The sequence below is a fragment of the Falco naumanni genome, chromosome 3, assembly GCF_017639655.2.
Source record: "Falco naumanni isolate bFalNau1 chromosome 3, bFalNau1.pat, whole genome shotgun sequence".
Classification (NCBI taxonomy): Eukaryota; Metazoa; Chordata; class Aves; order Falconiformes; family Falconidae; genus Falco; species Falco naumanni.
This window is the reverse complement of record NC_054056.1, coordinates 97,494,198-97,522,142: the sequence shown is the minus strand read 5'-3', so window position 1 is coordinate 97,522,142 and position 27,945 is coordinate 97,494,198. Positions and strand designations below refer to the sequence as shown.

General features: G+C 40.1%; 2 protein-coding genes across 8 annotated transcripts in view; one reads left to right on the top strand and one right to left on the bottom strand.

The window, feature by feature from the left end:
- Positions 1-10,060: 10,060 nt before the first annotated feature.
- On the bottom strand, positions 10,061-16,338 carry ENY2 (ENY2 transcription and export complex 2 subunit). Of its 5 annotated transcripts, none has more exons than XM_040586249.1 (5): positions 16,320-16,338; positions 15,128-15,221; positions 13,221-13,291; positions 11,238-11,312; positions 10,061-10,322 (listed from the first exon to the last, which is right to left on the bottom strand). In XM_040586249.1, the coding sequence occupies exons 2-5, from the start codon at positions 15,193-15,195 to the stop codon at positions 10,246-10,248; spliced, it is 291 nt and encodes a 96-aa protein (XP_040442183.1). In that variant the 5' UTR covers positions 15,196-15,221; positions 16,320-16,338; the 3' UTR covers positions 10,061-10,245. The 5 variants fall into 5 exon arrangements, with proteins under 5 accessions (XP_040442183.1, XP_040442178.1, XP_040442180.1 ...); XM_040586244.1 differs by lacking the exon at positions 16,320-16,338 and adding an exon at positions 15,612-15,736; XM_040586246.1 differs by lacking the exon at positions 16,320-16,338 and adding an exon at positions 15,515-15,533.
- NUDCD1 (NudC domain containing 1) overlaps positions 15,882-27,945 on the top strand; it is a 41,438-nt gene continuing 29,374 nt past the window's right edge. Inside the window, exons 1-3 of one of the 3 annotated variants that reach the window (XM_040586243.1) lie at positions 16,023-16,097; positions 18,307-18,398; positions 25,524-25,678. In XM_040586243.1, the coding sequence (XP_040442177.1) occupies positions 25,586-25,678 (93 nt within the window). In that variant the 5' untranslated portion in view covers positions 16,023-16,097; positions 18,307-18,398; positions 25,524-25,585. Of the gene's footprint in view, positions 16,098-18,306; positions 18,444-25,523; positions 25,679-27,945 lie in introns of all 3 variants that reach the window. The other 2 variants (XM_040586242.1, XM_040586241.1) reach the window with 2 other exon arrangements.

The window sequence follows — 27,945 nt, the reverse complement described above, 5'->3', positions numbered from 1 at the left end:
AGTCAGCTGTGGCCAAGCTGAAAGGCAGCACTGCTATGGTGTTGCTCAGGTGGGGACTGACACCCTTATTTCTGCAGAACCTGCCTTCAATAAGAGAAAATACATGCAATGCTGGTTTTAAGTTTAAGCACCATTTCAAAACTATTTGTGTAGCACCTTTTGATTATGATTTTGAAAGTGTAACACCTTTCAGAATACTTTTCTGACTAAAGCAGCAACTGGAAAATAATCTTCATCTGCATTTACCCATAAAAGCAAAACTGCAAACGTGGCACACTGGGGGTGGTCAGGTTATGAAGAAAGCTAGTGACATTTCCTTCAAGAACACGTTCAGGTTTTGGCTTAATAGACTATATACTCAATAGGAAATATGCCACAGTGAGAATGAAACATTTCAAAATATGCATATAAACACACATATTTAATATAAATACTACCAGAGTGGCTCACCCACACTGTCCTCCTAAGTGCACAACAGACCTGTGTGTGTCTGTTACATTAATGGGTAAAAAACCTGGAAAATGGCAGACCACTAATGAAAAATAACTGTCTTCATAAAAACCTAATTCTGCAACTTCAAATTTAGGAATAATATAAACAAAATTTCTAAAAGAAATTTTGCAAGCATAAATACTTCTCTGTTCAAAAATGTCATTAACACTTACCTCTTAAGTTTTTAACTTGGATTCCTTTGGATCAGTTAGTTTTCCCAAAGAGATCTTCTTAAATCTTAGATATTTCATTGCCACAGCAAATGTAGTACTGCTACAGTAAACTAATAAAGTTTATTAGGGAACTACTTTTTTTTTATTATTATTAGTGCTTTTATTTTCTTTTACAAGTGTTAGGTATTACAAATACCAATCACCTCACCTGACAATTTGCAAGCTTGCTGGTGTCATGTCTTTACATCTAAAGCAATTTCTACCTCAGCCACTGGATAGTTGCTATCCCAATATGTTCATGTTTCTATGTAATAATGTCATTCTGTCTATAAAAGGGAAACAGTCCCTCTTTCGATATGAATTCCTCTTTCTCTGGTATATGCACTTAATTTACTTGTGTGCTCTCTCACTGTTCAGTAATTTGTTAAAGCTATGAATAGCTTTTTTATCTAAGTGTACCTTTCCTCAGTTACAGTCCTGTTGAATTGTGCAGTAACTTGAGCTTGACATTTGCAGAAGAGATTTTACCCTTGACAAGTGTTTGATTCTGGTCAAAATAAAGTTTTTATAATTTCAACCACAGAAAAATTGCAGGTTTTTACTATAAAATTCAGAAGTAAATGTCTATACTGCTGCTACAAATTAATATTCTGCTCTTTGAAATTTCATCGTTAACTGTCCTGAAACTCTAGATGAGATGGAGAAGTTCCATCATTAGATACATTTTCTATTCCTTTGCAGTATTCCTGTCCAGCTATTTTTCATAAAATCTAAGTACTGTCAAAAAAGTTTGTCTAAGTTTAGGCAAATGTGTGTCCTAGTGTGTGTGAAAATGTGTCCCCTTTCCAAAGTAAGTAGGCAAGTAGTCATGAATGCCTCTTTTCTCTCTAAAGGTCTCCAGGCTGAGGCTCTGCTCTCCACTGTCTCTGCCAACATACCTTAAATTCCTTCCCTCATGCACATTAAGGCTTGATACGCCTTGTAGAGGAAATTTCCAGACTGGTGCTCTTGGTGACAGGCGTTTGTAGGAAAATTCAACAAACTGACTTTTAATAAGCATATGATATATTAAAAAATATATTTGAAACAGTAAAAGGTGTCCACCAAGTAATTTTTTTGGCAGCAGTGGCCAAGAGAGACCAAAGAGCAGCAGTAACTGCCTAGATCTCCTCGCGCTCAGAGTAGATTGCAGACATTCAACCTTCTGCTGGACTGGGCAGTTTTCGTTGTTCCCCTGAGAGTGATCCAAGGGGATATTCTTTAGCATCTCTCTGCGAGGCACTGACCTTCACAGTGAAGCCTGGCCAGCTAGAACCCTCAGTCAGCCTAGAGGTATACCCACCTCAGGTTGGAAGAGGCTGGTTGGTTCGTTCAGTGATGTGAAGAACTCAGAGGTGATAAAGAATGTGTGACTTCAGCCTCATGCTGAAAAAATTTCCTGGAGAGTTGTTCCTGGATTCTTCTCCCTGCTGATGGCAACAGCTCCTCCTTGCTAGGGTGTTTCTATATACAATTACAAAGGGTTAATATACAGAATCAGTGCTGGGAGTAGGTACCAGAACCCAGTTTCCCTTGTCCCTGCCAGGCAAGTGAGCTAACCAAGAGGATACAGAGACAGGCTTCCTTTTGCTCTCTCAATTACTATTTTTGTCACAGTAGCACAAGTAAACAGAGGTATCGGAGTTCATCCCCCCATAACTCATGACATAAAAGGCTGTAGCTTGTCAGTAAGGCCATTCACCCAGCAGGCAGAAGATTTAAAGTGAGGGATTACTTACATTTTGGGAGGTCGGGAAGGAGGTGACTAACCCATCTCTTTTCTTTCCCAAATAATCTACCAGCTGTTTAGATCTTGACTGTGTGATTTAACTATTAGGTTCTCTATACAAGTTAGCCCAATTATTTCTTCTTCATTCAGCTGCATCCTAAAGAAAGCAGTGCCTGCTGCTGCACTTTGGCAGGAAGTAAATCCCCTCAATAAGTGCAAGGTGTGCTTGGGATTCGTATCTCAGGGGGATTAAAGCATTCTGCTCTGGCTCCTAGATCCCGGTTTCCTTTAGGAATGACTGGGTATCTCTGAATACTTTTAGCTGCAGACAACAGAGCAATAGGTGATTATGATTCGTATTGGCTCTCAGTCATTATTGGTTTTAATAGATAGAACAAACGCATAAACTAAAATAGAAAATAGTATTAGAATTGGCAGGGGGGAAAAAACAGCCTAGGGTTTTTATATCAGAAGAAAATTTATGCTTTATATTCCTTATAAGCTTTATATTCCTTATAATCCTCATGTTCCTCATCTGCAAATTAAGGTGAAGATGATGGGACCTGTTCTATATACAACTAATTTATCACTTCATTACTAAATAGAAAATCTTCCTTTCCATCCTGTAGCATGTATGTAGTCATTAAGTAATCTTGCTTGACTTACACACATAGCCTTTCTTGTATTTCTTAGTAAGGAAAATATAATTATATGCACTGAATTCAAGTTATTAGAAGATGGAACCTAGGCATAGTGTTAGCATTTGAATTCAAATTATCTAAATACTTGAGTATCTAGCATATTGCTTTATCAAAACAGTTGTCTACTTATGTGTGCATGTCTGCGTGCATAGGAGAGAGTACATAGCGTGGAAAGATGAAGTTTTGTTGGGGAAAGCATTTAGGAAAGCAAAGGATTTTCTTTCTAGTTTTTTTTGGGGGGGGTTGTTGGGTTTTTTTCGTTTTGGGTTTTGGTTTTTTTTTAGAGGGAGAGAATCATGAAACTTCTTTGTTTCTTCATGCTTCAGCATTTGTTAGAGAAATTTCTACCTATTGATAAAAGGTGAGTTTCTTTTTTTTGGATTTTGGTTTTTTTCCATGTCCTTTTCCAGATCTAATTATCTCATTTCAAGAATTATTCCAAAGTTGAGAAAAGAACTTAATAGAAAAAAAAAAAAAACTCCTTAAATTAATAATGAATCCTCCCTTTTCTCATTTTAAAACAAATCAATTCAGCAAAACCCACCTATGTTTTAGCTCAAAAACTTCAAAACTCAAGTTCTTATCTGAGCACTTGTGTGCCAAGCCTAAGTGGCTGTTGGAAATGTTGAGCTGCCAAAATCTGACTAAAATCAATGCCAGCTTCAGACAAACTTTACTGTCTCAGTAAAATGTGGATTGGGACATCTAGATCCCAGTTTTGATGGGGTGAAAAAAACAACAACAGGTGGTTTTGAATATAACTCCATAAGCTTGTAAATATAGTCTATAGGAGACAGCAATCAAAGAAAGGAAATGAGGAAGTGAAATAAATACATTTTTTACTTCATTACCAAGTTTTCCTGTTTACCTCATGATAGTGAGAAAGCATTTTATTAAATGATCATAAAATATTATTGCAGCAGTCACTAGGCAGAAGCCAGGCATAGATAATACTCTTTCTGATATTTATTTAACAGGGGAAGAACAATCCTCTTCTGTCCATTGACTATTTGGTGAAACACCTCCTTGCAAACAGTATGTCAACAGGTATTTTAAAATGTAATCTGAACTACTCAAATATTAGCAAGCTGATCCAGTATTTGCACAGAAACATCTCAGAGTGAAATGCACAGGAAAAAGTTAACAGATTAGCTAGATACGAGCATTTTTTAATCCAAGTTACAAAAAAATACTTTGTAATGCTTAACTGGCTATTGCCACTTCCATCACAGACTCTAAGGGCATTGCTTTCCACCCAGTTGCACCTGTACTGGGGCTAACAGCTTCTGTTTGTGTTCAACTAAAGCAGCAGTTCTTTTTATGGAAACTTCATTAAAAGCTTCACCTTGGAAAGTGTTAGAAAACAGCATCTAAGATGCCACTCATCTTTTCCAGAACAGAGGAGTTAAAAAGCAGAGGACATTTATACAAATCAGTGAACTGCTCTGGACCTCAACTGCCTCTGTTTCTTTTGCAAGGGAGCAGAAGTATAGACACAGAGTATTCTTGTTTTCCTTTCTCAGCTGGAAGAAACTGAGCTGCTGCTGCCAGCTTTGGGGAACACTCATAGGCAAGTACTGCATTTCCAGAAAGTTTGGGTAACTCTAAACTAAAGCAGCTCTTCCAGAAAGGTATCCTGTACTCAGGAAAGCATTGAAAAATGAAGGATCCGCTCACTATACTACCTCATAGTTGGTTCCATTGATTAAGCAACTGTGCTTACACAAATGCCATTTCATTTTAAGTTTGAATTTGTTCGATTTCTATTTCTGTCTACTCTTTATTCCTTGCTCTGTTAAAGTGCCCTTTGTTTCCTGTTTTCTCCCTGAGAAAGTTCTGACACATCACAACCATATTTTCTATCAACAGCTTTCTTTTAAACAAACTAACGCTGGGGGATATTTTTAAAGCTTAACTAGCAGTGCTAGCCACCAGCCACCAATTCCTTTTTCGGTACTCCATGTTTTCCTTCTTCCTTTCAAAACTGCGAGTTGTACATCATGAGCATCAGTCTCATCAATGCAGTATACAAAGCTAAGATCAGTGTTATGCTCATCTCTGTTCATATGTATTCAAAGATCCTGTGGAAGCAGATGATATTTTTTTCACTATGATTTCCAGTGTCATTGCTTTCCAGAGAATAAAGCATTGCTTTTGCCTTCTGCACTAGATGTAAAAACTCAACACTGCACTGACTTTTTACGCAGGCAGTTGATGGGAGCCAGCCAACAGAAGAGGCCAGGTTGCGCTGCCCTTGTCAGTATTCACCCATGGGCTGCCAGCTGCAGATTTTATCAGCAGCAGCTTGATACTTTACCTCAGGATCAATGATTGAAATAATAGATAACCGCTTTCCTAGTAACTCAAAGAAACAGAAATCAGCAGGGATTTCTTAGAGGGATGTTTTTTATGATCTACTACTAAATCACTTCACTACTGATAAAGTAAGTGTAAAGAACATTTTTAATAATGCTGTTCAGATGGAGAGCACCGTGTTAATTGTGAAATACAGTGAAGCGAGATTAGGCCCTTTCTCATTCCAAGCAGAATGCTGATTAACCTATTCATTACACTGAAGTGGTGAAGTATAAATTATTTATGAGGAAAGGAATTCCTTTTTCCTCATTTGGGGCTGCAGTAATTACAAATTTGGCTCTACAGCCACAGCTGTTTCTTTTAGAATCCGAACAGCTTTGAAAAACAGGCCAAGTAGAACAAAATTCTAATTTCAATTGCAAACACTTAGAAATTTAAAGAAAGCCAGCAGGTAAAAACATTGGATATTTTTCATTGCTTCAGTGAAAACTCAATCACTAAGTTAAAGCCAAACTATCAAGGTGCCACAATCACTACAATTAAACATATTCCATTATGTGAAAGAAAAGATGAAGACACGGCCTTGGTACTGCAGAGCTGTCATCCCAAAGAACCCTCCAGAGAGAAGAACTGAGAAGCAGTAGTAATTTTTTAATAGAACTGATGGACTCTTACTGGATTTAAACAGACTTCAGACATACTTGTTCTCCAGTGATAAAAGTCCATTCTGAAACACTATGACAGTAAACAAGGATGAAGAAGAATAGGAAAAAAAGAACAGAAAAATATTCAAAAGCCTGTGGTGGCAAAATGGTAAGGTTCTATCTAAGATGTGATGTACGTTTGACATCCCAGCAGGATTTCTTGGTGATGTTAATGTTTTATAACATTTTTTGACTGAACTATTTCAATGTGGAAAAGTATTCATGAAGAAATATCAAACCAGTTATAGTCTAACCAGTTTCAGTTCACTGTGTATTTCAGACCCCTCAGGACCTGACTAAGGGAGAGGCTAAATAACGTTTTTCTGTTGGTTTTTCATTGACAGAGTAGGACTATTCAATTCACTGCCACATAGAATTTGGATTAGTGCACATGCACAGCTATACCAATTTACTCTAGCTGTTATCTGACCCATTATTTCAATGTCAATTTACAAACTGATTGTATTTTATACAGGCTCATCTACAAAAAGACTGGGCTGAATCAACTACTAGAGTGTATATATAGGGCTGTCATCTAAAAGAAGTATAAGCCCATAGCTGAAGTAATTCACATCACTCCTAAATTGTCACTTCTTGGCTACTTAGTTCTGAATGCTGTCTACCTTTGTAAGGAACAGATGCATTTCATGACACTGAAAATGCTTAAGCTTTTTCTTCAACTTCAAAATAGTTAATGCATCTATCCGTATGTGCTATAGGTATGGAACCTTTAACAGTACAGATCTTACTTTTTGGTGTGTGGAAAAAAAACCTCAACAGGACTAACGTTGTGGCTGAATCCTGAATGTTGCTGATTGTTTTCAATACTCAACCAAATGAGTAGAAACTGAGATAGTGCAGAGAATAGTTTGCAAAACAAAGCCACCCTGTGCATCTGAGAACAAAACCTGAAGTTAAAACCAAAATAAGGCCACTAAGGGGACCAATTTATTCCACAGGAAACCATCTCCCATTGCTGATATCACCCCATATCTAACTTCATTCTTAGAAGATCCATGAAGATACCTCTGACCCATCAGCTCGGTGTAAGTTGGATCTGCACATGTTGTCAAACGTGCTTTTTGCCTAGCTGCCAAGTGGAGGCTGCACTGGTGTGATGAGCAAAACTCACTGCAGGAACAGACAACAGCCAGTGTTAGCCTGAGATGGAAGCCACTAACTGGTGTGTGTCTGGAAGGCAGGCACTCTCCTCTTCCTTCAGGGTCTTTGAATGCTCTTGCACTTTAAGCCAGTCTGGGCAGAATTTTACCACATAATTTTGGAGGCATGTGAAAGAGCTGTTTGTCAAGCCTTTAACTTCAGATTGGTTAGCACAACTTTCTGAAAATCCATGCGACATTCAGCCTTCACTCTGTGCCAAGCATGAGCTGCCTACAGAGGAGAACTACACTGCATTTACAGCAACTGCACTTCAACTGTCATGTTCTGGCTGGAATCTCAAATGTTTACTAATGAGACAACAAGCCTTCCACGGTTTGCTCTATGAATACCTTAAGTCTGGCCCTCTTCCACCACACTAAAGGAAATAAAATGGAAGCTCTGGAGCACATTATTGTGTGCCCACAACACACTGCAGCCATTCATTAAGCAAAGGCTTTCAGAGTCATGCAAAATATCGAAGAACATTAGCAAAGATCTCTAGGAACAAAAAAGTAAGAATATGGAAGATATTTTATGGCCTTGCCATACATTAAACATACACTCATCTGGTGTATATTCTGCTAGATTGCATGAAGAAATATTCTGTACTCCATCAGTTACTAGCTTTGGGTAAATCAAGTCTAGAATGAAGATTAAATATACGTATATGCAATTCAAACAGAACATACTCGTTGCAAATGAAGTTGCAATCAAACTCTGAATTAACATACTGTGCTGGTTTTGACTGGGATGGAGTTAATCTTTTCCATAGTAGCTGGTATGGGGCTACATTTTGGATTTGTGCTGAAAACCATGTTGATAACACAGGGATGTTTTTGTTACTGCTGAGCAGGGCTTACCCAGAGCCAGGGGCTTTTCTGCTCCTCACCCCACCCCACCAGCAAGCGGGCTGGGGGCACAAGGAGCTGGGAGGGGACACAGCCGGGACAGCTGACCCCAACTGACCAAAGGGATATCCCGTACCATATGATATCATGCTTGGCATATAGAGCTGGGGGAAGAATAAGGAAGGAGGGATGTTTAAACTGATGGTGTTTGTAATCTTTCTGCGTTACGAGCCCGTTTCCCTGGGGATGGCTGAACACCTGCCTGCCGGTGGGGAGTGGTGAATTAATTCCTTGCTTTGCTTGCGTGTGCGGCTTTTGCTGTATCCATTGCACTGTCTTTATCTCAATCCACGAGTTTTCTCACTGTTACCCTTCCAAACACCCTCCCATCCCACTGTAGGGGGAGTGAGTGCATGGCTGAGTGAGGCTTAGTTTCCAGCTGGGGTTAAACCATGACGCAAATTTAACGCAAATAAACTTTTTAAAACCCAAGACGGACTTCTAAGCGGACAAAAGAATTTTCTTCTTTCTGACGTCCACCATTACTCGATAGGGTAGAGACAATAACATACAACAAGTATGCTCCAACTGGCATAAAGGCAGATTTGAAACAGTGCAGCCCAGGCCCTCAGGAGGAGTATCCACATACTGCAGCAGATTGATCCTGGCTCCTGCGATGTTCCAGCCTCAGCAGGAACTTGCTCTTGTGTAGACAACAGGCGGCGGTGCCGGGTGACACCTTGTGCCATCGAGCGCCGGCATTGCCCAGCGTACACCGGCTTTTGTCCGGCGCCACACTCTCCTCTCGCGTCTCTGCCGCCGTTCGCTGCCTGAGCAGCCAGGCCGGCAGCACTGCCGCAGCCCTGCGCCGCCGAGCCGCCCCCACGGCGAGCGGGCGGGCGCAGCCCCGGGCGCGGCGTTTCCCCGCAGGGACGCCCGGGGCGAGCAGCGCCCCCCGCGCCGTTCCCCACGCGTGAGGCGCGGCTGCCCCCGCGCGGCTCCGACGGCAGCCGCTCGCAGCGGCGGCGGGAAGGGCACGAAGCCCCGGAGCGGGCGCCCTGCAGTGACAACTTGTAAGTGCTGTTCTGCTCAGTACTGCGAGTCATGTCGATTCATTTTTCCCAGTAGCCGAATCCCAACAGCACCTACCTGCTCATTCGGCTTCTGCTTCTCCTGCGCTCCCTAACCTTTCGGACGCCTCAAACCGAAGCTGGCAAAAATTAACTGTTGTCACTTCAAAGCCCCTTGCCTGATCCTCTCTATTAATTAAGTGGGTTTTTTTGCAGTTATTTATAAACCTGGCTGATGTTGCAGTTACAAAAATTTAAAATGTATCTGGATCATCGTAAGAGACTTCAGTTGGCAAATTACTGTATTACGCTGAAACTTCAAGAGGCCCCAAAGAAACACATAATTAAAAATTACCAGCAATATGTGCAAAGCTGGAAAACAGTAGTTGTCATGGATCAGAATAGTTACTCTTTTTTTTCATTAAAGTAAATGTGAAAACAAAAGAGAATTGCTGATGAAAATACAACTGCCTTTTGTTTGAAGAATTCAGCCTCTTACCAGTTAGTATTTGCAACACAATTCAGAGGCTTCAGCCACTCTAGCAAAGAAGTTGCAAGAGGAATGCCACCAACAGTTTGATGCAGTCTTAACTTCTTTGTCCTGTCCAGCTACTAGAAAGGATATGCTCAGGAGTATGCCATATGACATTTTCCACAGGCTTTTTTCCCCCATTCTGCATTTCTAGTCAACATAACTTGTTAATTGCTTTTCTTTAAAAATCTAAGCAAGTTTGCACAACCATATAAAATTATGGATTATTAAAAAGTGGAATAGGTGATACCACATTACAGTGCACTGACATAGAGAAAAGGCTTAGAACCACAAGTCCACAAAATTTTTTATCAAAATAACACCAAGTTTAAGAAACTGATGCAGTGCAAAGAAACTTCAACTCATCATACAAAAAAAAAATATAAATTCCATACTTAAGTATGTAAACTGCATTCCAATCCTGACATGACTGACATAGTACAGAAAGAGAAAACACTGTAACCCAGATGAACATCAAAGTTAAAGACTGGCATGCTGGGCAAGAAAGGTTCTTATTCTTTGCAGAAGTTCCTTCTTTACACTGTCTGGTACCAAGGCTGTAACACACAAAAGAAAGGAAGAGTTAAAAAACCCAAAATTAAAAAATATGCCTACATCAACCTTTTACAACAGCTACTTTATTATTTGTTTGTTATTGCAATTCTGTTAATTCCTAAAGTAACTGAAACTTCTTGATTTTCAAATAGCAGATCTATATTTTCCCATTCAAAATAGGCTAAAACTGAAGTCTACTGAGAACACTTGTTACTGGCAGGTTTTTGCCTAGCCATAGTCAAGAAAATTGGAAAGTTTAAGGGAAAGAACTATTGAACAGTAGATAGGATATAATCACTAGAAACTAGCTGATTATCCTACCTTTTCTTCTTCACAAATTTGAGACCAAAAAAAATAATCTCAGACATGACCTCAGAGTAAGGGTCTCCAGCAAGTTATTTTAAAGGTCTATTTTCATTTAAGACAAAGTTTCTCCCACTAACACTAAAGCCTAATAAAGAGTCCAATATAAATTGCCTATATAAGTTGTCTATACAAAGACAACTGCAATATTTCCTGAAGAGATTCTGTTTTTCTCTATATGCTACATCCTTTCCTTTTCCCATTACACAAGTACTGGTAGTTCCTATTTTCCATCTTAAAAAGAATTTGAATTTTTATCTCTGCTGCGTACCTCAGGTTGTCTTGAGACCATTAAGTCAATTATAAAGATGAATACAGACTCATGACTAAATAATGTAACCTGTAGAAGTAATCTACACACACAGCTCATTACATGTTTTTAACGGCTGTTGCATAATACAAATTCTCTTTTATTTGTAGTTAATCTTAACCTATTAACATTTTTCCTTGAATCCAACACAGGCAAATTCATAATGATGCTTTCAAAATATTAATGAAATACAGGTAGGTATGTTTACTGTGGTACTGCCATATCCACATTGGCATTTTCTTACCTCTGCCTTTTGGAGTGATTTCTGCCACCAAATCGTCAACAGTAACATGCTCTAATCCTTTTTCTTTAATGACATCTGAGGAAGACCAAGACCAATATTTTAAGTCTTTTAATCTATTCATTAGAAGACAAAACCTGTATGTGTAGGTCATCAGGGAATATGAAGTCATACACTGCAGGTTATTAACTCAGTACTTACTGCATTGTACAGTGCATTTAGTCTCTCATTCATATCGCAGGTTTAAGGATGGGAACTTGTCACTACTGATGCATCTTGATCAGCTCGTATTTTAAAATCCAACGTTACAAAGTTTAAGCTTATCTGAGCATTACCAGATGTGTACATTACTGGAGTGTTGTAGCAGTTCACAAGTTGGTCTGCTTATCTCTTCAAACACATTTTATGTAATAGTGAGAAAGAGATGCAATTGGAAAAAGACTTTGGAACATACAAGGGAGAGCAGAGAGACAGCAAATACTTACTACTCTTCCTAACTGGTTTAAACAATGTCTCCCTCTCTATTTCAGCAAAGTAAAAAAGCATATCTGAAAGAATGGTATACATCTACAGCAAAACAAAAGCTACGCTAAAGACATACCGTGTGATTAATATATACCAGTATTTAAACGATTGCCTATTTATAACACCCTGAAGACTACTGAAAAATGCAGAAGTCAATGCTGAGTAGAAACTTCAATTCAGTAGCATAATCCTAAAATATTTTGTCTAAACTTGAATAGTTTTAACTGTATGTCAGTACATAGGATTGATTGTCCCCAAGACACTGTTTTCTGAACTGACACCACATGAACTATTTATAAACTGATTTTCTTGGATGAATTGTCTGTAGAAATTAATCCTGGATTCCTCAATTACTGGCCCTTATCCACAATGGCAAGAGGCTCTAGAACAAGTTACCAAAAAACCCCAATCCCAAACCAAAAACCAATCCAAAAAACCCCCACCACAATGAAACAACAACAGCAAAAAAACACCTAACCCCCACAAATTCCTCTCTGTCCTTTCTTTTGGAGGTTATTAGGGCTTTAACAGAGACAAACAAACTTATATTTGCATTCTCAGCAGCTGAAGCTACAGTTCAATGTGCTAATATAAACCAAGTAATTTTATATAACTTTACTATAGCACAGGATAAAGTATGCAATTGAGAAGGCAGATAAATATCTCTTTTGCTATCTGTACTATTGAAATGGATTGTCTCTGGCAGTGACATCAGGCAGACAACTGCAAGCAAGGATCATTTCAGCCTTCTCTGCAAAACCACCTATGAAAACAATTTAACACACTCAGCCCTACAAAAAGAAAGACTTTATAATGGAATATTGACTTGCTGGGCACAATAGACCAAAACAGAATTAAAGCTCAAGGTATTTGTTATTTGCTTTAAGGAAATTTCATCACATGATCACATTCCCAGATGCTTAAATACCATTTATAATAGTTTCATGCAATTTACAAGTCAGTAAATTGTAGTAATGCTAAAACTAAAGATTTGGTTATTTAGAGGCTCATCTGCTTGTTTTCTCTCATCTAAGTAGATTATCTTAGTTTCAAGAATGTATTCAGAGAGTACAAATGCACTTCTTTCTCTCCCATGTGCAGAAAACAAAGTTCTCTTAAGTTTCTAAGTTGCATACTGCTGCATTTGCTCCATGTTCCTTTATCTTAGCTTTTATTCTTCTGTGGTAAGGAAGTAATCTCTCTCAGAACAAAAAGTCGTATCATCATGATAAAGAATCAGTTGCAATGCTTTTATCAGAAGCTTAATAGAGATCAGATCAGAGAAGAAGTTTCAAGGTTTTTTTTTCCCAAGATAGCAAGATTCTTGCATGCAGAGATACCTTCCTCTGGCCCAAGTCCCATTTTAATTGACTGTTAGGCAGTAAAGCCTTCATCTGGGCCTTTTATTTGGCCGGAACCACAGCTGATTACAAGGGGCATTAGTTATCTGACTATTGTTACCTTTGCAGTGTGCCTTCAACTGATCTTTCCAGCCGCATTCAATTAATTTGGCTCTCAGCAACTCTTTAAGGCTGTTAAGGCAATATATAATCTTGTTAGGAACAGCAAACATGCCTGAGAACTTAAATATGCTTCAGTGCCAAGCCAAGCCTACAATCACTACTCATAGCAGAACTCCCAGACCAGCAGCAGAAGTGGCTGAACAGCATGTGAATCCTAACCCAAATGGGTACCAATTTCTGTTTACCATGTTGAACCACAAGGAGTTGGCAGATCAGGAGCTAATTCACAGTATTTCTTCAGGCAGTGTTGATGCTGCAGCCATGGAAAAGAGGTAGAAACCCTTGAACCACTTGAACTGTCAGAGTCTGTTAGCAAACGTATGCTAACTTTCAAAGTTAGAATATTTCACCTGAAACCTGGCCTTCAAAACAAATAAAACCTTCCCCCCTCTTTTCTGAAAGCAGAATTCTATACCACTGTCTTCAACTGCAGGTTTCTCTCCCCGGTTACACTTTACCTCATGCTGAGTGAAGATGAAGGGATCATATCTTATCTTCCTAAGTATGGTTAGAAATTATAAGTGTAAGCAACAAGAATTCAGGCATTAAACAGAGAAGACACACAACAATCTGCTGTGATGATACATCTACTGCATATATCAGAAGAGAATATTGAAAGCTAACTAAAAAAAGTGAAAATTAGTACTGAAAAACAGATGGGAAAATGAAAGTAAGATACGATAAAATAACCTTTAACATTTTTATCCTTTATTCCATCAGCTAGCAAGCATACTTACCTTGTACCATACTAAATAACTCTAGCAAGATTCTGTTTTTATGAATCAAAGGATTACAGCAAGAGGCTGAACTGTGTAGATCTAATCCCTTTTACTCAGTGCATTGTCCAGAGGGCAGTTGAACTGATGACAAAAAGCAGAGTAATAATACAGGTTACATTCACTGCTTCTGGGTATTCAAGAAATCTGAGTGCTGTCTCTGATCACAGTACAGGTCTGGTAAAGGATGTTTATATTAGAGCTTTTGACACCCTGTCAAAACTCTTCTCACTCTTAAATTAGAATAAAATAGGTCCCAGTACCATTTCAAGAAATTGCTTGGTCTGCTGAAGCTCTGGAATCTCCACAGACACCATGTCAGTCTACAAAAGTTAAGGCTAGGTACAGGGCTATGACCTAGAAACAATACTCCTTCTCATAAAGGCCTCGAAAAATGAAGGAAGTGGAGGTTTTGATGTGTAGTGTTACTAGTAAAATCATAAGGGAAACTTCACAAGCATGCTAGTTATATGTAAATACAATGCAAATAGAACAGAGTGAAGAAGCAACAAAAGGCCAAGAACTAGCTGCCACTCTGCCTTGGATAATTTGTTGCCTTTATTGAGATCTCTACAACGACTTGCACAAGTGCTGTTTTATGTGTTTCACTGTATACTTCTTTCCCTAACAAGAGAAAAGATGGGAACCCAAGAAAAACTTAAGAGCAAAAAGGAAAGTTTTGCCTCGTTCTCTTTATCAAAAAAACCCACACCATTCAATGCTGAGTTGCATTTAATGGTGATTTTTATACGAACCAAGAGCTTTCCAACACAAAGTACCAGAATAAAATAAAGCTTTAGAATTCATAAACCAACCGCCCCATCCTTTATTTTCCCAGCTTCTCCTTTCAAGTATAAACCTGCAATAAAACTGTTCAAAAGGCAAAAAAAATCAGCTGTTGTTTTTTTTTTTTTTAATATATATATAACTTTATATAATACATGAGACTTTCATATGCAGGCATATGAAGAATTTAGAGTTAAGCTTAATTAATCTTTACTGCTAGGTGTACTTCATGGCTGATAACATTTAACGCCCCTTACTGGCACGGAGTAGGAAGCTTACTTACCGTTCTCGCTCTCCTGTCTCTATTAGCTTTTGGTTAATGGTTGCTCTCATCTGGGCGTCTTTATTCATGTTGGCAATCTGGGTTTGTCACCGACCTACACAGAACAGAACAGCGCTGTGACAAGCATCGGTGTCACCGGCACCACAAAAAGAACAGTCACCGGCGCAGCACTGCGCCCATTGACACAACCCCGCAGCGCCTGGCCGGCGCACCGGTACGTGACCCGCCCCGGAGGAGAGCACGCCCGCAGCCCCACCGGAACGGCACTGCCCGCCTCCCCAGCGCCGGGGGCACCGGCAGGTCACCAGGCGGCCGCGGCCCACCTCGCCGGGCACAGGCCCCCCGCAGCCCGACCCTCCCACCCGGCGCCTCACCCGCCCGGCCCACCCAGCGGCCCCCCCGCCGCGGCCGGAGCGAGGGCGTGGGCACGGGGCTCGGCAGCGGGTACAGCCCCAGGCCCAAGCCCGGCGCGCTCCCGGCTCACCCCGCCGCGGCGCTGCCACTCCCCGGCGGCAGGACGTGGAACCGCCTCCCGGACGCACGTGCCGCCGCCCGCCCCCCTCTCCTCGCTTGCGGGGGCCGCCGGGAAACGTAGTCCGGGACGGTGCCGCCGGCTAGGCGACTACAGCTCCCGGCGTGCCCCAGGGCTCCTGGCCGCGACCCGGCGCGGCCTACAGCTCCCGGCGCGCCCAGGGATCCCGGCTCGGCCCGGACTACAGCTCCCGGCGTGCTCCGTCGCCGCCGCCGGCCGCCAGCGCGGCCCTTCCCGTGGTGCTCCGGGGCGGCTCCCGCGCGTCGCCTGAGGGGCCGCCGAGTTGCTGCCTGCTGCCAAGTTTTCCTTGGGGCCGCGGCATGGCGGGCGCCGCCCACTGCTCCCTGCGGGTCAAGCGCCTGCTCTTGGACCCCAAGTTCGAGGGCTACAAGCTGTCCCTGGAGCCGCTGGCCTGCTACCAGCTGGGGCTCGACGCGGGTGAGGAGTGGGGGTGGGTCCGGTGGCGTGCGCGGCGCGGGAGGGAGAGCCCACCGGGCTTCGCCTTCGCCCGGCGGCTCGGCCGGCCCCGTGGGCAGCGGGGAGGGTACCGGCTTCGTCCCAGTTGCCCTCCGTCCTTTTCCAGTGCTCCACAGCTCGGCCCGGCGGCCCTCGGTACAAGCCAAGTGTGCCCTGAGCCGGGGAAAGCCCGGCCCGCCTTACCGGGAGGCCTGCACCACTGTCTTCTGTCGGGAACAGCGGACGTTTCGGGACCTAGCGTTTCGTCGCGATTTTTGTCGTTGTAATTGACTGAAATGTCATTGGTATCTGCCCCACCCCTCTCCTAGCCTCATGTGGCTTCATGGTAGACCAAGGTTTCTGACTGCTGTCAGATCACTGCCTTACAGCTGTCTGCCCCTGTGAGTTTGGACTTAGTTTCTAAATGGGTAAGAAAATTTGTGTGCTAAATCTGGTCTTGGCTTGTGCACACGAGGTGACCAGCAGAGGTAGCTCAAAATTATAGTGTACATGTGAGTGTGATGGATTATGTGCGATTTAGAGAAATGTGTAGGAAACTGATACCGTCTACAAACAGAACAAATCTTCAGCAAATTAGTTATTTTTCTTCCTCATCCCACAGTTCAGAGGTGCATCGTCAGGCTATGTATTCCATGCTCTGCTTTTTCTGCTAAGTATTACTAACGTTTGAGTTACTAGTCCATTAATGGGCTAATTCACCAAAAAGAGCATTAGTGCAAAATTGTGTTGGGTATGTGCATACAACCTTAGCCACGCCCCCTGAAATCTCTCAGCATTGTACCTTTATTGATTTGTGAAATTTAGGCCTTTTGTAAGGTGGATGAATTAGTGCCCTTTTTTTTTAATAAAGCTGGGACAGTAATACACAATTTGGGTGGACTATCTATTTCTATTTCTACCTCTATATGTTTACTGGAAAATATACCACTTTACAGTCACCCATTATGTGTTACTTTAGTTTTCTGTTGAATACATTGTATTAGTAATGGATCAGAAAGGTATGTTTGCTGTGGTGAATTGTCAGCAGTAACATGGAAGTTGTATGTGAATTGTGTATTGGAGGATAAGTGAATGAAATTGAGGTGAAACTGTATATGTATCTATGATAGGACTGGAAAATTTAATGAGAAACATTTTTGTTATGTATTTTTTCTTTTTACTGTAAGACTGGTTTAGGTGTCACCTTTCAAAAGGCAGTCCAAATGTGAGTGTATGTGTGTTGGGAGCATACTACAGCTGTGTCAAAGATGGCAATGGTTAGCGTAGCATAGTTACAGTCTCTTAGTTTGTCCTTTACTTGATGTTCTGCCTATGGTCAGACAAGCAATATGGTTCTTGGATAGTCAATTGTGCACCTATTCTAAATAGATGCGGATTACAGGTTTTCGTTAAAATATTTGAATGATAAAGTTGCTAATGGAGAGATGGATCTAGTCAGTTCTTGTTCAGATATTTTACATAACAGTTATAGTAAATCGTGTGATAGGTGTCTATTAAATCCTACTAAATCATTAATACCAAGTCACTTATTCTGTTCTCTGCGTGCATGTGTGTATATATTTAGCTAGATATTGATCCACTGGAGACTGGAAAGCTGCGTTGTTATTTAAAACTAGCAACATGAAATATAAACCAAACCAGGCCTAGTATCTTCTAGATGTTTTGTTTGTCCATATTTCAGCCTGCCTTAGGCCATACAGCTGATGCTCTGTTGTTGCTGGTTTTATTCTGCTTACTTCAAGGTGGTTTCCTCTGGTAGCAGTGGTCTACATATGGGTCCTTCGATAACTTGACTTTTATGTTGTGCATGGTTTGTAGGCCATGGCTTTTTCAAATTACTGCATGGGAGAAGAAATTAAAACTGTGTGAGAAAGCCAAGGACTTTTGCTTTCCAGCATATTTGTGAGCAGATAAAGTGCCTCAGGAACATGATGAAGAACTTAGTTTGTTGGTTATTAAATTAATATTTGTTACTGAGCAAAGAGTTTGGTTTCGTGTCCTCAAAGTGGGAGTTAGTAAAGTACAATAGCTGAAAAAAATGTCAAATGTTTAGGAACATTTTCAGCTGGACTAATTTCTGATTTTATTCACAAACTGTGTGCAAAAATGTTGTAGTAGAATCTGGACAATAAATATAAAAAGGCTGTTGAATTTTTTGTTTGTTTTGCAGGAAATTATTTCAGGAGTGCTTGTCTCAAATGGCCTGGGATTTGGAGTTCTGCTTGTGTGGCATCCCAGATTTCATGGCTGTATGATGAACATGTGAGGTTTTGAGTACTTGGAATACATGACAATAAGTAGAAATAGGTACTCATTCTTAAGCAGAACTGAGTTAATTCAGCTGTAGTTGAAGTATTTATGCAGTGTTATTGCAGACTTGCGTATTGAATATTAGAGTATTGATCTCCTTTGTTGATATTTTAATTTATGTTTTTATATTTATCCATTTTTATGAATTTCACTACTAGCTATAAAATAAAGTTACCAAAAAAAAATTGACACATGGAATTGTTGCAGGTTTCAACTGCTAGAACAGGTGGATAGCAGCACATGGTATTGCAGGGCGACTTGTGGTTGTCATGCTCATGTGGATGGACTGCATTGAGCTTCATTTCCTGACCATTGTGTAAAACTTAGTATTCAGCTCAAATTTGCCTTTAACTGTCAAACTGTGGTTGCCAGGAATTTGCTGTGGTCAGATGTACAGCTGAAGCAGAGAGAAATTTAAAACACTTTTTTAGTTATTTACTAGATCTGTGGTAGGGAGGCATTGTCTAGTGGATTTCTGAAATATATAGTCACAGAGATGGAGATTTATGAAATTGTGATATCTTATGTTCCCTTTTAAATACTCCGAGTTGCATGTTCTTTTATTTCTTCCTTATTTCTACCCATTCTATCTTAATCTAAACTTTCACAGTCTTTTGTCTTTTCTTATCTCTCATCCTGGTAACATGTTTTGACTAATAATGTGTCCCACACTATTGTACCTTTAATTCTCAACTCTTCATCCTAAATCTTGTCTATTTTTCTTTTTATTTTCCTTAGTTTACTTCCATAACTTATTTTGGAATGCTTCCATTGCATTGAGCTTTATAATGCCTTTCTTTGAGATCACGGAACCTTTGTGAGGGAGGAAAGAGTGTCTTGGTTACAGTCACCTCTTCTGCCCTGATCTGACCTTGGCAGAGTCCAGTGCAGTGACTGTGGGGCAAATCCTTGTCTCCCGCAAGGAGCATGTCTAAGATACACAACATTTTTAAAGGAATTAAAACCTTGCTCTTGACTTCCACTAGTTGGATGTAACTTTGTTCCCTTTTCTTTCCAGAGGCTTAGGATTTATTCAAATGTGGACATCCCTCATGCCTTTCCTGTCTACCTTGTCTGTCTGGCAGAAGCATTACACGCATGATGTACTGCATGCTTTTTGATGCAGTAACAGCTGAAAGGCATAGTAAACAGTCACTCAAACATGGAGCTCCTGTTGCAAGTCAGGAGAATATGCAAGGAATGCATTCCCTTGATCACATATGCATTTATGTTTTTAAATCACTTTTTAAAAAAGTGTTGTTAATAAATGACTGCCCTATTTGCAGCCTGTTAAGACTAGGTCTGTGCTTCAGTCAAAAGTAGCTGCCCAGTATTAGTACTGCTACATGGAAAACATGGAGCCAAAGGCACTGATACATTTCAAACATTTATAGAGATTTCCATTTGCATTTTCCAATTCTGCTCGAAAAATAAAATATAGAAAAAAGTGTTTAAAGTAATGTAATGGAAATACTGAGAAACTGTGAGCCACAGTTTTTTCCAGACATTTGCAGCTATAGTTCATAAATGAAGGTTGAGGTCTCAGGCATGTGTGTTATCTGTTCTTGTGTTGCACCTCAATTTCTTGAGAAAGGAAAAGATAATCTATGGACAAGTTCTGCCTTGAAACTGTTGTTAAAGAAAATGGTTCTTGCAGCTGGTACAAGTCAACTTACAAATCAAGGCATTGCTATAGTGATACTTTCACAAATGCATTGATAGTTTTTGGATCTTGTTCAATTTAGTGCATGATAGATCCTATTTACTTTTCACACTTGTGTAAGTAATTTGATCTGACAGAAATACTCCATTACATGGTATCTGTCAGCCTGTGCTTGTTTGCAGCAAGCTATGTGTTTATTAAACAGTAAATTTTTATGTTGTCTATTAACATACTTCCTGTAGCAGAATAAAAAAGCTTTGTACTTTTACTCAACAGGAGCAATGAGATGATCCTACCATTAACAATAAAAACATATTTGTTAATTAATATTTTTGTTAGTTAACATTAATATTTTTATTAGTTAACATTAATATTAAAAGAAAAAAAATAATACAGGGTTAGAAGCATCTTTGAATGCTGCTATTAGAAAATAAATTAATGTGATCTCTTCCAGTAGTAGATAAGCGTATATGAAATACTAAATTGCTTCCACCGGGTGGCACTGCAAAACAAAGTATGGCATACAAGCATATAACATTTGATGCCCCAAAATAATATATTGATATAATTATTTAACATATTTTCTGGTACTGTAAAGTTGTTTTGATGTATTTGGTAAAACATTTAGAATGAGAAGGGAGATGGTTCTCACCCTTTTTTTCTCTACTCCCTCCCCGGTGCTGCTTTTTAGTGATTGATGGCCCATATATGACTTCATTTAAAGTATAAGTCCATTGTTAGTGTTCTTTATTCAGAGGTTGTTGTTTGTTTGGGTTTTTTTGTGGGGCAGCATAATAATTATAGTAAGATTCAGTTAGGTTAGGGACATCTTACTCCTATTGATTCTTATGAGTTACTTTTGTATTCAGTGATTTTGCTTTTAAGTAAAGGTGGTGTGAATGAAAATCTTTGCTTCATTATCTTTGAAGTATTTCAAGTCAAACTACTTCTTTTAAGCATGGTGCTGGAAATGAGTACAATTCTAGAAAAGTGGCGTAATTTTCTTTGTACTAGTCTGAAATATCCCAGCTAGCTAGGGTTGTTGGGAAGTAATATTGACAGCTGAGATTTAATTTATACATCTTGTATATTTGCTGTCTTCTGGTGTGACAGAGTATCAATCAATGTTCCTGGGGTTTAGTTGTGCAGATTTATTTATCAGAAACTTGCAGGAGACCATGTATCATTCTGTTGAATAGCTGCCATTAACTACTGCTTATTAATTGAACCCGAAAAGCAGAAGCTTAGTGAATTAGTGTACTCTTAAGAAAAAACAAACCAAACAACCCCCCCCCCAAACCAAAAACAAAGAAAGCAAAAAATCCTGACCAAACACCCACACAAAAAACCACAAAACTGTGACTGAATAAGGTGATGATCTAATTGAAGTATTTCTTCTTTTCTCTTTATATTAACTTCTCTTTTCCTGAATTTACTTTATTAAATGTCTTCATTTCTTCTCTTTTTTGTCCTTCATTACCTTGCACTTAGCTCTGTTGGTTTTCTCCTTGTTTTTTCAAGGACTTTTTTTCCAAGTTTTTCAAGGTTTTTCCAAGAAAACTTGAACCTGGAAGGCTATAGAGAGGAAGGAATGAACTTCATCCTAGTGTAAAATCTCCTATGAACTATCTGAGCACATGGTATGTGATAGCAGATGTCATTTGTGCCCAGATTTCAGTGAATCACAGAATGGGTTTCAGTTAATCAAGGATGGAATAGTTTATCTAATTACTTTTCCTTGGCAGGGAGCTATATATAGAGGATACATTCTGCAAGCAGTTGATAACCTTCTTCACAGTGTTTCATGACAGTGCCACACACATTTGTTTGATTTCCTGAAATCACATACAAATTTCATAGTTTCTGACTGCTGTTTATGAAGAATTAATTACATATTGCAATTATGCAAGGAATTTGGATCTCCTATTCCTGACCCATTGTTCAGGGCTGTCAGGACTACAGGCTGAGAAACTCAGAGAGTTATTCATGTTCTTCCAGCTTTTATAAAGCTTATCACCTTACAATCAGCTAATTAATAGTATATCGTTCCAAGAATTTTCTTGAAAGGTTATACATTTGCTTTAGGAAGCATCTAGTTTGGACTATTTTCACTATTTGTATGTGCTTTAATTAGAATCTAATAGTAGCAACGTGTCTAGGGGGACGGGGAAGAAGTAGAGACATGAAGCTTTACAAAATAAGGCAATTTTAGGTTTTCTGTGCTAAAAAAGCTTTATATGCTTCTGCATGTGTATTCTAATTTCAGAAGATCAGTTGATGTAGCTGTACAGGAAGTAGATGATGTGCATTTGGTTTCATTGAAAATAATTATCTTGGATTATGCTAGGTTTTGTCTTTAATTGTTTATAGAATATTCACATCATCTCTTGTCATGTTGGGAAAATTATCTCTGTGATAAAGCTTGATTGTACAAACAGCTTTAAAACACATTTTCACAACATATCCTTCTAATTTCTTTTACAGTGTAATTTACAGCAAAAATATTCTAATTAGTTAAAGTAGAAATTGGAATGGGTAGCAGTCTTTCCCATTATGACAGGTATACTTTCTTATGATCTCCTTTGTTGATATTGTAGGGTTTTTTTTGAAGTGCCATGGCTTGGTGAACAGTAATTTATTAATAGCAGAGGTACACAATCTCTCCTGTGTGGTGGATATGAATAATGATTTGAGCTGAGTGGAATTAATGCTTTCGGTTTGCAAATATCAACAGTGATTAGGAGACTAATTGATAATTATACTGTCATTTTGGAAGCATTTTTTGTAGTATGAGTAGATTTTTTTTATTAATCAGGCAGTATAATTTTGCATAGTTTCCTATAGCCACTTTTATGTTAATAGCCAGTATTTCTAATGAGGTCAGTTCTGAGACATCTGGTGACCATCTGATTGATAGTATTGTGATGGCTGTGCAGTGGCACTGATTGCAGTAACTGGTGTTCTGACAGAGTAGAATAAACTAATGATTCTTCAGTAGCTTTTAAGTAGATTCTAAAGGAGAGTGTAAAATCTGAGATGAGGACTGCTGCTGCATACAGTTGTGAATGATGTCTGTTACAGGAGTGGATGAAAGTGGAATACTGGGTATAGCTTTGTTCTGTTTCTGAGCAGAAAAGAGAAGAAAATGGAAGCTGAAAAAGTAGAAACTAAAATGACTGTTGCTATGAGAAGGGATTAGCCTTGAGGTGCTTTCCCCTCTGGGTTTGAAGACTAATCATCATAGACTGACAGTTGATGACTTAAAACTTTCTAAAGGATTTTGCTTGTTGTGTGAAGTTTGAGGTACGCTTCCTGCAGGGAAGCTAAGGATCCTGGGACAACTGTACTGGAGAGTAAACTGGAGTTCCAGTCTGTCTGAGACTATGTGCAGAAGGATGGACGAGACCTCTGCTAATGTCTTTGCTAAAACTTGGGGATTTTCTGTGTTTTGAGATGTTGAGACTACAGCTGCTTCGTCTCCGTATCGGTATGGAATAGGATGAAGGAGCTGCAGCTAGTTTAAATAAAAACTTGATCAGCCTTAGGTAACTCCAGTTCTTAATAACTTCTACCTGAGGAGAGGTTTTCTATTTAGAAAAATCTTGCTCGAGCGGATGACTGTAGGTAGCATGCTTCTTTCCTTGAAGAAGGTACCGTTACAATGGACAGCCATTCTCTGCAGCCTCTTTCAGTTAGAAAAAGCTTAGTCTGAAATTTTGATGGTACCTTGGACATTTCTCAAGATTTCAACTTCAGCAGGAGTGCTAGCAGCATGGGGTGGTTTTTTTTTGTAATGACCATGTACTAATTCTGCTTTTTACTGTTGTAATCTTCTGCCTTGCAAGTGTTGATAGCTTGGTTCAGAATTTAAGACTATGAAATCCATGTAGTTAGATGGGATGTTTCTTTTGGCTCTTGTTTTCTTGAAATTACTGTAGAGCAGAAGGTTTTTTCCTTTACTGTAATACCATGTACATACTGGAAATGATTTGTGCTCTTCCCAAGCAAATGTAAAGTAGGTTTTACATAGCTGTTGTGTGTGTGTTTCATCTTGTGAGGGTTATTGAGAAACTGGATCTCAGCACATCCTGAGAAGATGCAACATAAGTGTATTGGGTTTGCATGGCTGGGTTTTGGTAGTGGGGGGGATAACAGGAGTGGCTTCTGTGAGAAGCTGCCAGAAGCTTCCTCTGTGTTCAACAGAGCCAATGACAGCCAGGTCCAAGATGGATCCACTGCCGAGCCAAGCCCATCAGTGATGGTGGTAGTTCCTCTGGGATAATGTATTTAAGCAGAGGAAAATGTTGCTGCACAAGAACAACAGCAGCAGACAGAGGACTGAGAGTATGTGAGAGAAACAACTCTGCAGGCACCAAGGTCAGGGGAGGGAGGAGGTGCTCCACGAACCCGAGCAGGGATTCCCCGGCAGCCTGTGGTGGAGCCCATGGTGAAGCAGGCTGTCCCCCTGCATCCATGGAGGTGAACAGCGGGGCAGATCCCTACCTGCAGCCTGTGGAGGACCTCATGCCAGAGCAGTTGTGACCCCGTGGGAAGCCTGTGCTGGAGCTCCTGGCAGGGCCTGTGGAAAGAGAGGAACCCAGGCTGGAGCAAGTGTGCTGGCAGGGCTTGTGACCCCATGGAGGACTCATGCTGGAGCAATCCATGAAGAACTGCAGCCCATGGGAAGGATTCACTGTGGAGTTGTGGAGGACTGTCTACCATGGAAGGGACTCCATGTTGTAGCAGAGGAGGAGTTGAGGAGTCCTCCCCCTGAGCAGGAAGGAGCAGCAGAGACAATGTGTGATGAACTGACTGCAGCCCCATTCCCCATCCCCCTGTGCCACCTGAGGGGAGGAGGTAGAGAATTCAGGCATGAAGTTGAGCCTGAGGAAGAGGGAGGGATAGGGGAAAGGTGTTTTTAAGATTTGGTTTTATTTCTTATTACCCTACTCTGATTTTGATTGGTAATAAATTAATTTCCCCAAGTCAGGTCTGTTTTGTCTCTGACAGTAATTGGTGAGCGATCTTCCTCTGTCCTTATCTCAACCCTACGAGTCTTTCGTTATGTTTCCACTCCCCTGCCCAGCTGAGGAAAGGAGTGATAGAGCAGCTTTGGTGGGCACCTGGCATCCAGCCAGGGTCAGCCCACCTCAGTGGGCCACTATAAATGGTAATAGCTATTACGTGATCACAGTAAAGGACTGCAGTGGCCTTCAGTGTGGATGACCTGCTTTCCAGGATTATGGTGACATTTTAAAGTGTGTATAAATAATTTATTTTTCTTCAAATAAACCAGACCTATGGACTAAGGATGGAAGAATTATTTTTAAATTACTAATTTGAACTTTATAAATTATTAAATTATAAATATATACATTTTAAAATAGGCTTTTTTTCTTTTTTTTTTCCTCCAGCTGTAGCAGAAGTAAAACTTCGTGATGACCAATATACCCTTGACCACCTGCGTGCTTTTGGCATGTATAATTATCTTCACCTTGATTCCTGGTACCAGGATAATGTCTACTATGTTGATCAGTTTGGAAGGGTTATGAATCTGTCAGTGACTCTGGTAAGAATAAACTTTTTTAAAAAATTACTGGATTTCAGAAGATGGGGGTAGTTAAGGTAGAAAATATGGCAGGTAGGATCTACATGCAAAAACTGGGGGAAGCTATTGCCAGGAAGATAGGTAGATTAACAAAAATACAGTTAACCAGGAAGGATGAAAGATTTTACATGAGGCTTCCAACATCTTTTTGTTAATACTATTGCATTAGTATTGCAATAGCATTGAATCTACTTCCATTCTGGGGAAGATAGACATGGTGACAAGCTGAAGAGTAGACACTTCTTTTCTAGTTGCTGGCTGTTTCTCCCCTATGTTACTTGGTGTTTGTTTGCTATTAAGGAGAGAAAGAAGCTGTACATGTTAGAAATGCAAGCCTTTATGGACTAATAACTTAACCTGAGTGTCACTTGTTGGAGGCAAAAAGGTACTCCTGGCCCTGGGGAAACTTGAAATAGAGTGTAAGCAAGGTAAACTGAGTCTGAAAAACATGACAATTCTCTGCTTTTATACCAATGTTTTTAAGTAGTCAAACTTTCTATTTCTTTTGACCCATTTTAATGTGTGGATGCCCTAGTTTCCATTACAAACCTTTTTTTCATTCTGGAGGGGAACATACGTAGCTCGATGTACACTGTTTCTGGTACGTGCAATTGTAGTACTTGGTCATTAAGGAGTAAAAGACTGTGGAAAGGAAAATATCCATCTTCATGCTACCAAGGAATTTGACTTGTAACCCTGTGGGATGAAAGAAAACACAACATAGAGAGTGTGACTTACTCTGTGCAAGATTCTGGTGGTGGAAATTACTAGGCCAGGGCTAAGCTGAGAAAAATCCTGAAATAGTAGTCCTAGATTTTTCAGGAAATAACAGGTTTTTAGAGGATAGTAGGCTGAAAGCTGAAGCTGCAGAATAGTTACTTTACTTTTCATAGAATGTAGAAGCAGTTGAAGCCTTTGGCAGACTCTTGCTGAGACAGAATAATCTTCTGGGACTTCTTCCAAGTCTTCTGAGATCATCTGGATTCGCAGTAGGAATGTCTAAAGGAAAGAAGCTTGTTAGGGGAAGCTGCCCATGAATAGTGGCTTGTAAAAATCTCATTTTTTGTGTTTTTTAACTTGTGGTTGGTTAACCTGGGCTTGCTGCCAGACACCCACCCACCCACCCAGACTGTCTCTCACTCCCCCTCTTCAACAGGGCAGGGAGAAAGAGACGACAGAAGAGCTTGTGGATTGAGATAAAAATAGGAAGATCACTTGCCAGTTACCATCACGGGCAAAACAGACTGAACTTTGGAGAAATTAATTTAATTTATTGCCAAATAAAACTAGAGTAAAATGATGAGAAACAAGGTCACTCAAAGCTCTTACCAGGAGCTTGCTCCAGCATAGGCTTTCCATGGGCTGCAGGGTAGCTATCTGCCCTGCCGTGGTCATCCATGGGCTGTAGAACCTCCTTCCCCATGATCTTCTCCAAGAAGTGAACCTCTACTCCACACCACCATCTTGGCTGACAGGCTCAGCTGTGCACTGTGGTGAGTCTGTCTGAGCCAGCTGGAAGTGGCCGTGTCCGGTGTGGGGCAGCCCTGGCCTCTCCTTACAGAGGCCACCCTGCAGCTCCCCAGTGCCAGCACAACACGGACACTCAGTATGTTCCTTTGTTAGGAGGGCTCTGAAGTGTGTAAATTTCTTCCTTAGCAGATAAACTACATAAAGACTTTTATAACAGGCAATAATTTGCATTTCTGTGTGCAGTAAATTGAAATGATAAATACTTTTCCCTAAGACTGGTGGGTTCACTGGAATCTTCAAGAAAATGATGTTTGGTTAATATCTTATCATGAGTTTCAGTTCCACCGGACTGTAAAATAAATAGCTGCCACCTTGTGTCTTAATATAAAATACAGTGCTATTGTGCAAAGAAAACATGTTTGCATATGTATTAAGAGGAATGTGTATTCAGAAACATCAACAAGGTGTCTTATTACAAATGCGCCTGGCCGTATATTAGTCAGATGTATATTACAAATAATATTGTTTTCAGCCAAGCCTAGCTTACAAGTTAGCAACAGCCACAATTAAAATTAATGTTGGTGTTCTATAAAACAGAAGATGGAACAGGTTAACATGCTTATCCTAAATCCAAAGAGAAAGAACACAAAGGCTTGTAACACATAATTATTTCTAGTTCTGCTTCCGATTTTGGTTGCAACCTTGATCCTAACATGGTGGTGTGTTAGTTATCCGTAAGTCACAAATTATCTGTGCAA

What these genes read in the sequence shown, in the direction of transcription:
- ENY2 (XM_040586249.1), bottom strand. Translation starts at nt 15,195, where the DNA reads ATGAATAAAGACGCCCAGATGAGAGCAACCATTAACCAAAAGCTAATA. An exon ending in GAGACAGGAGAGCGAGAACG is followed by an intron (nt 13,292 to 15,127) that starts GTAAGTAAGCTT and finishes TTGCCTTAACAG; the next exon opens with CCTTAAAGAGTTGCTGAGAG. An exon ending in AATCACTCCAAAAGGCAGAG is followed by an intron (nt 10,323 to 11,237) that starts GTAAGAAAATGC and finishes TGTGTGTTACAG; the next exon opens with CCTTGGTACCAGACAGTGTA.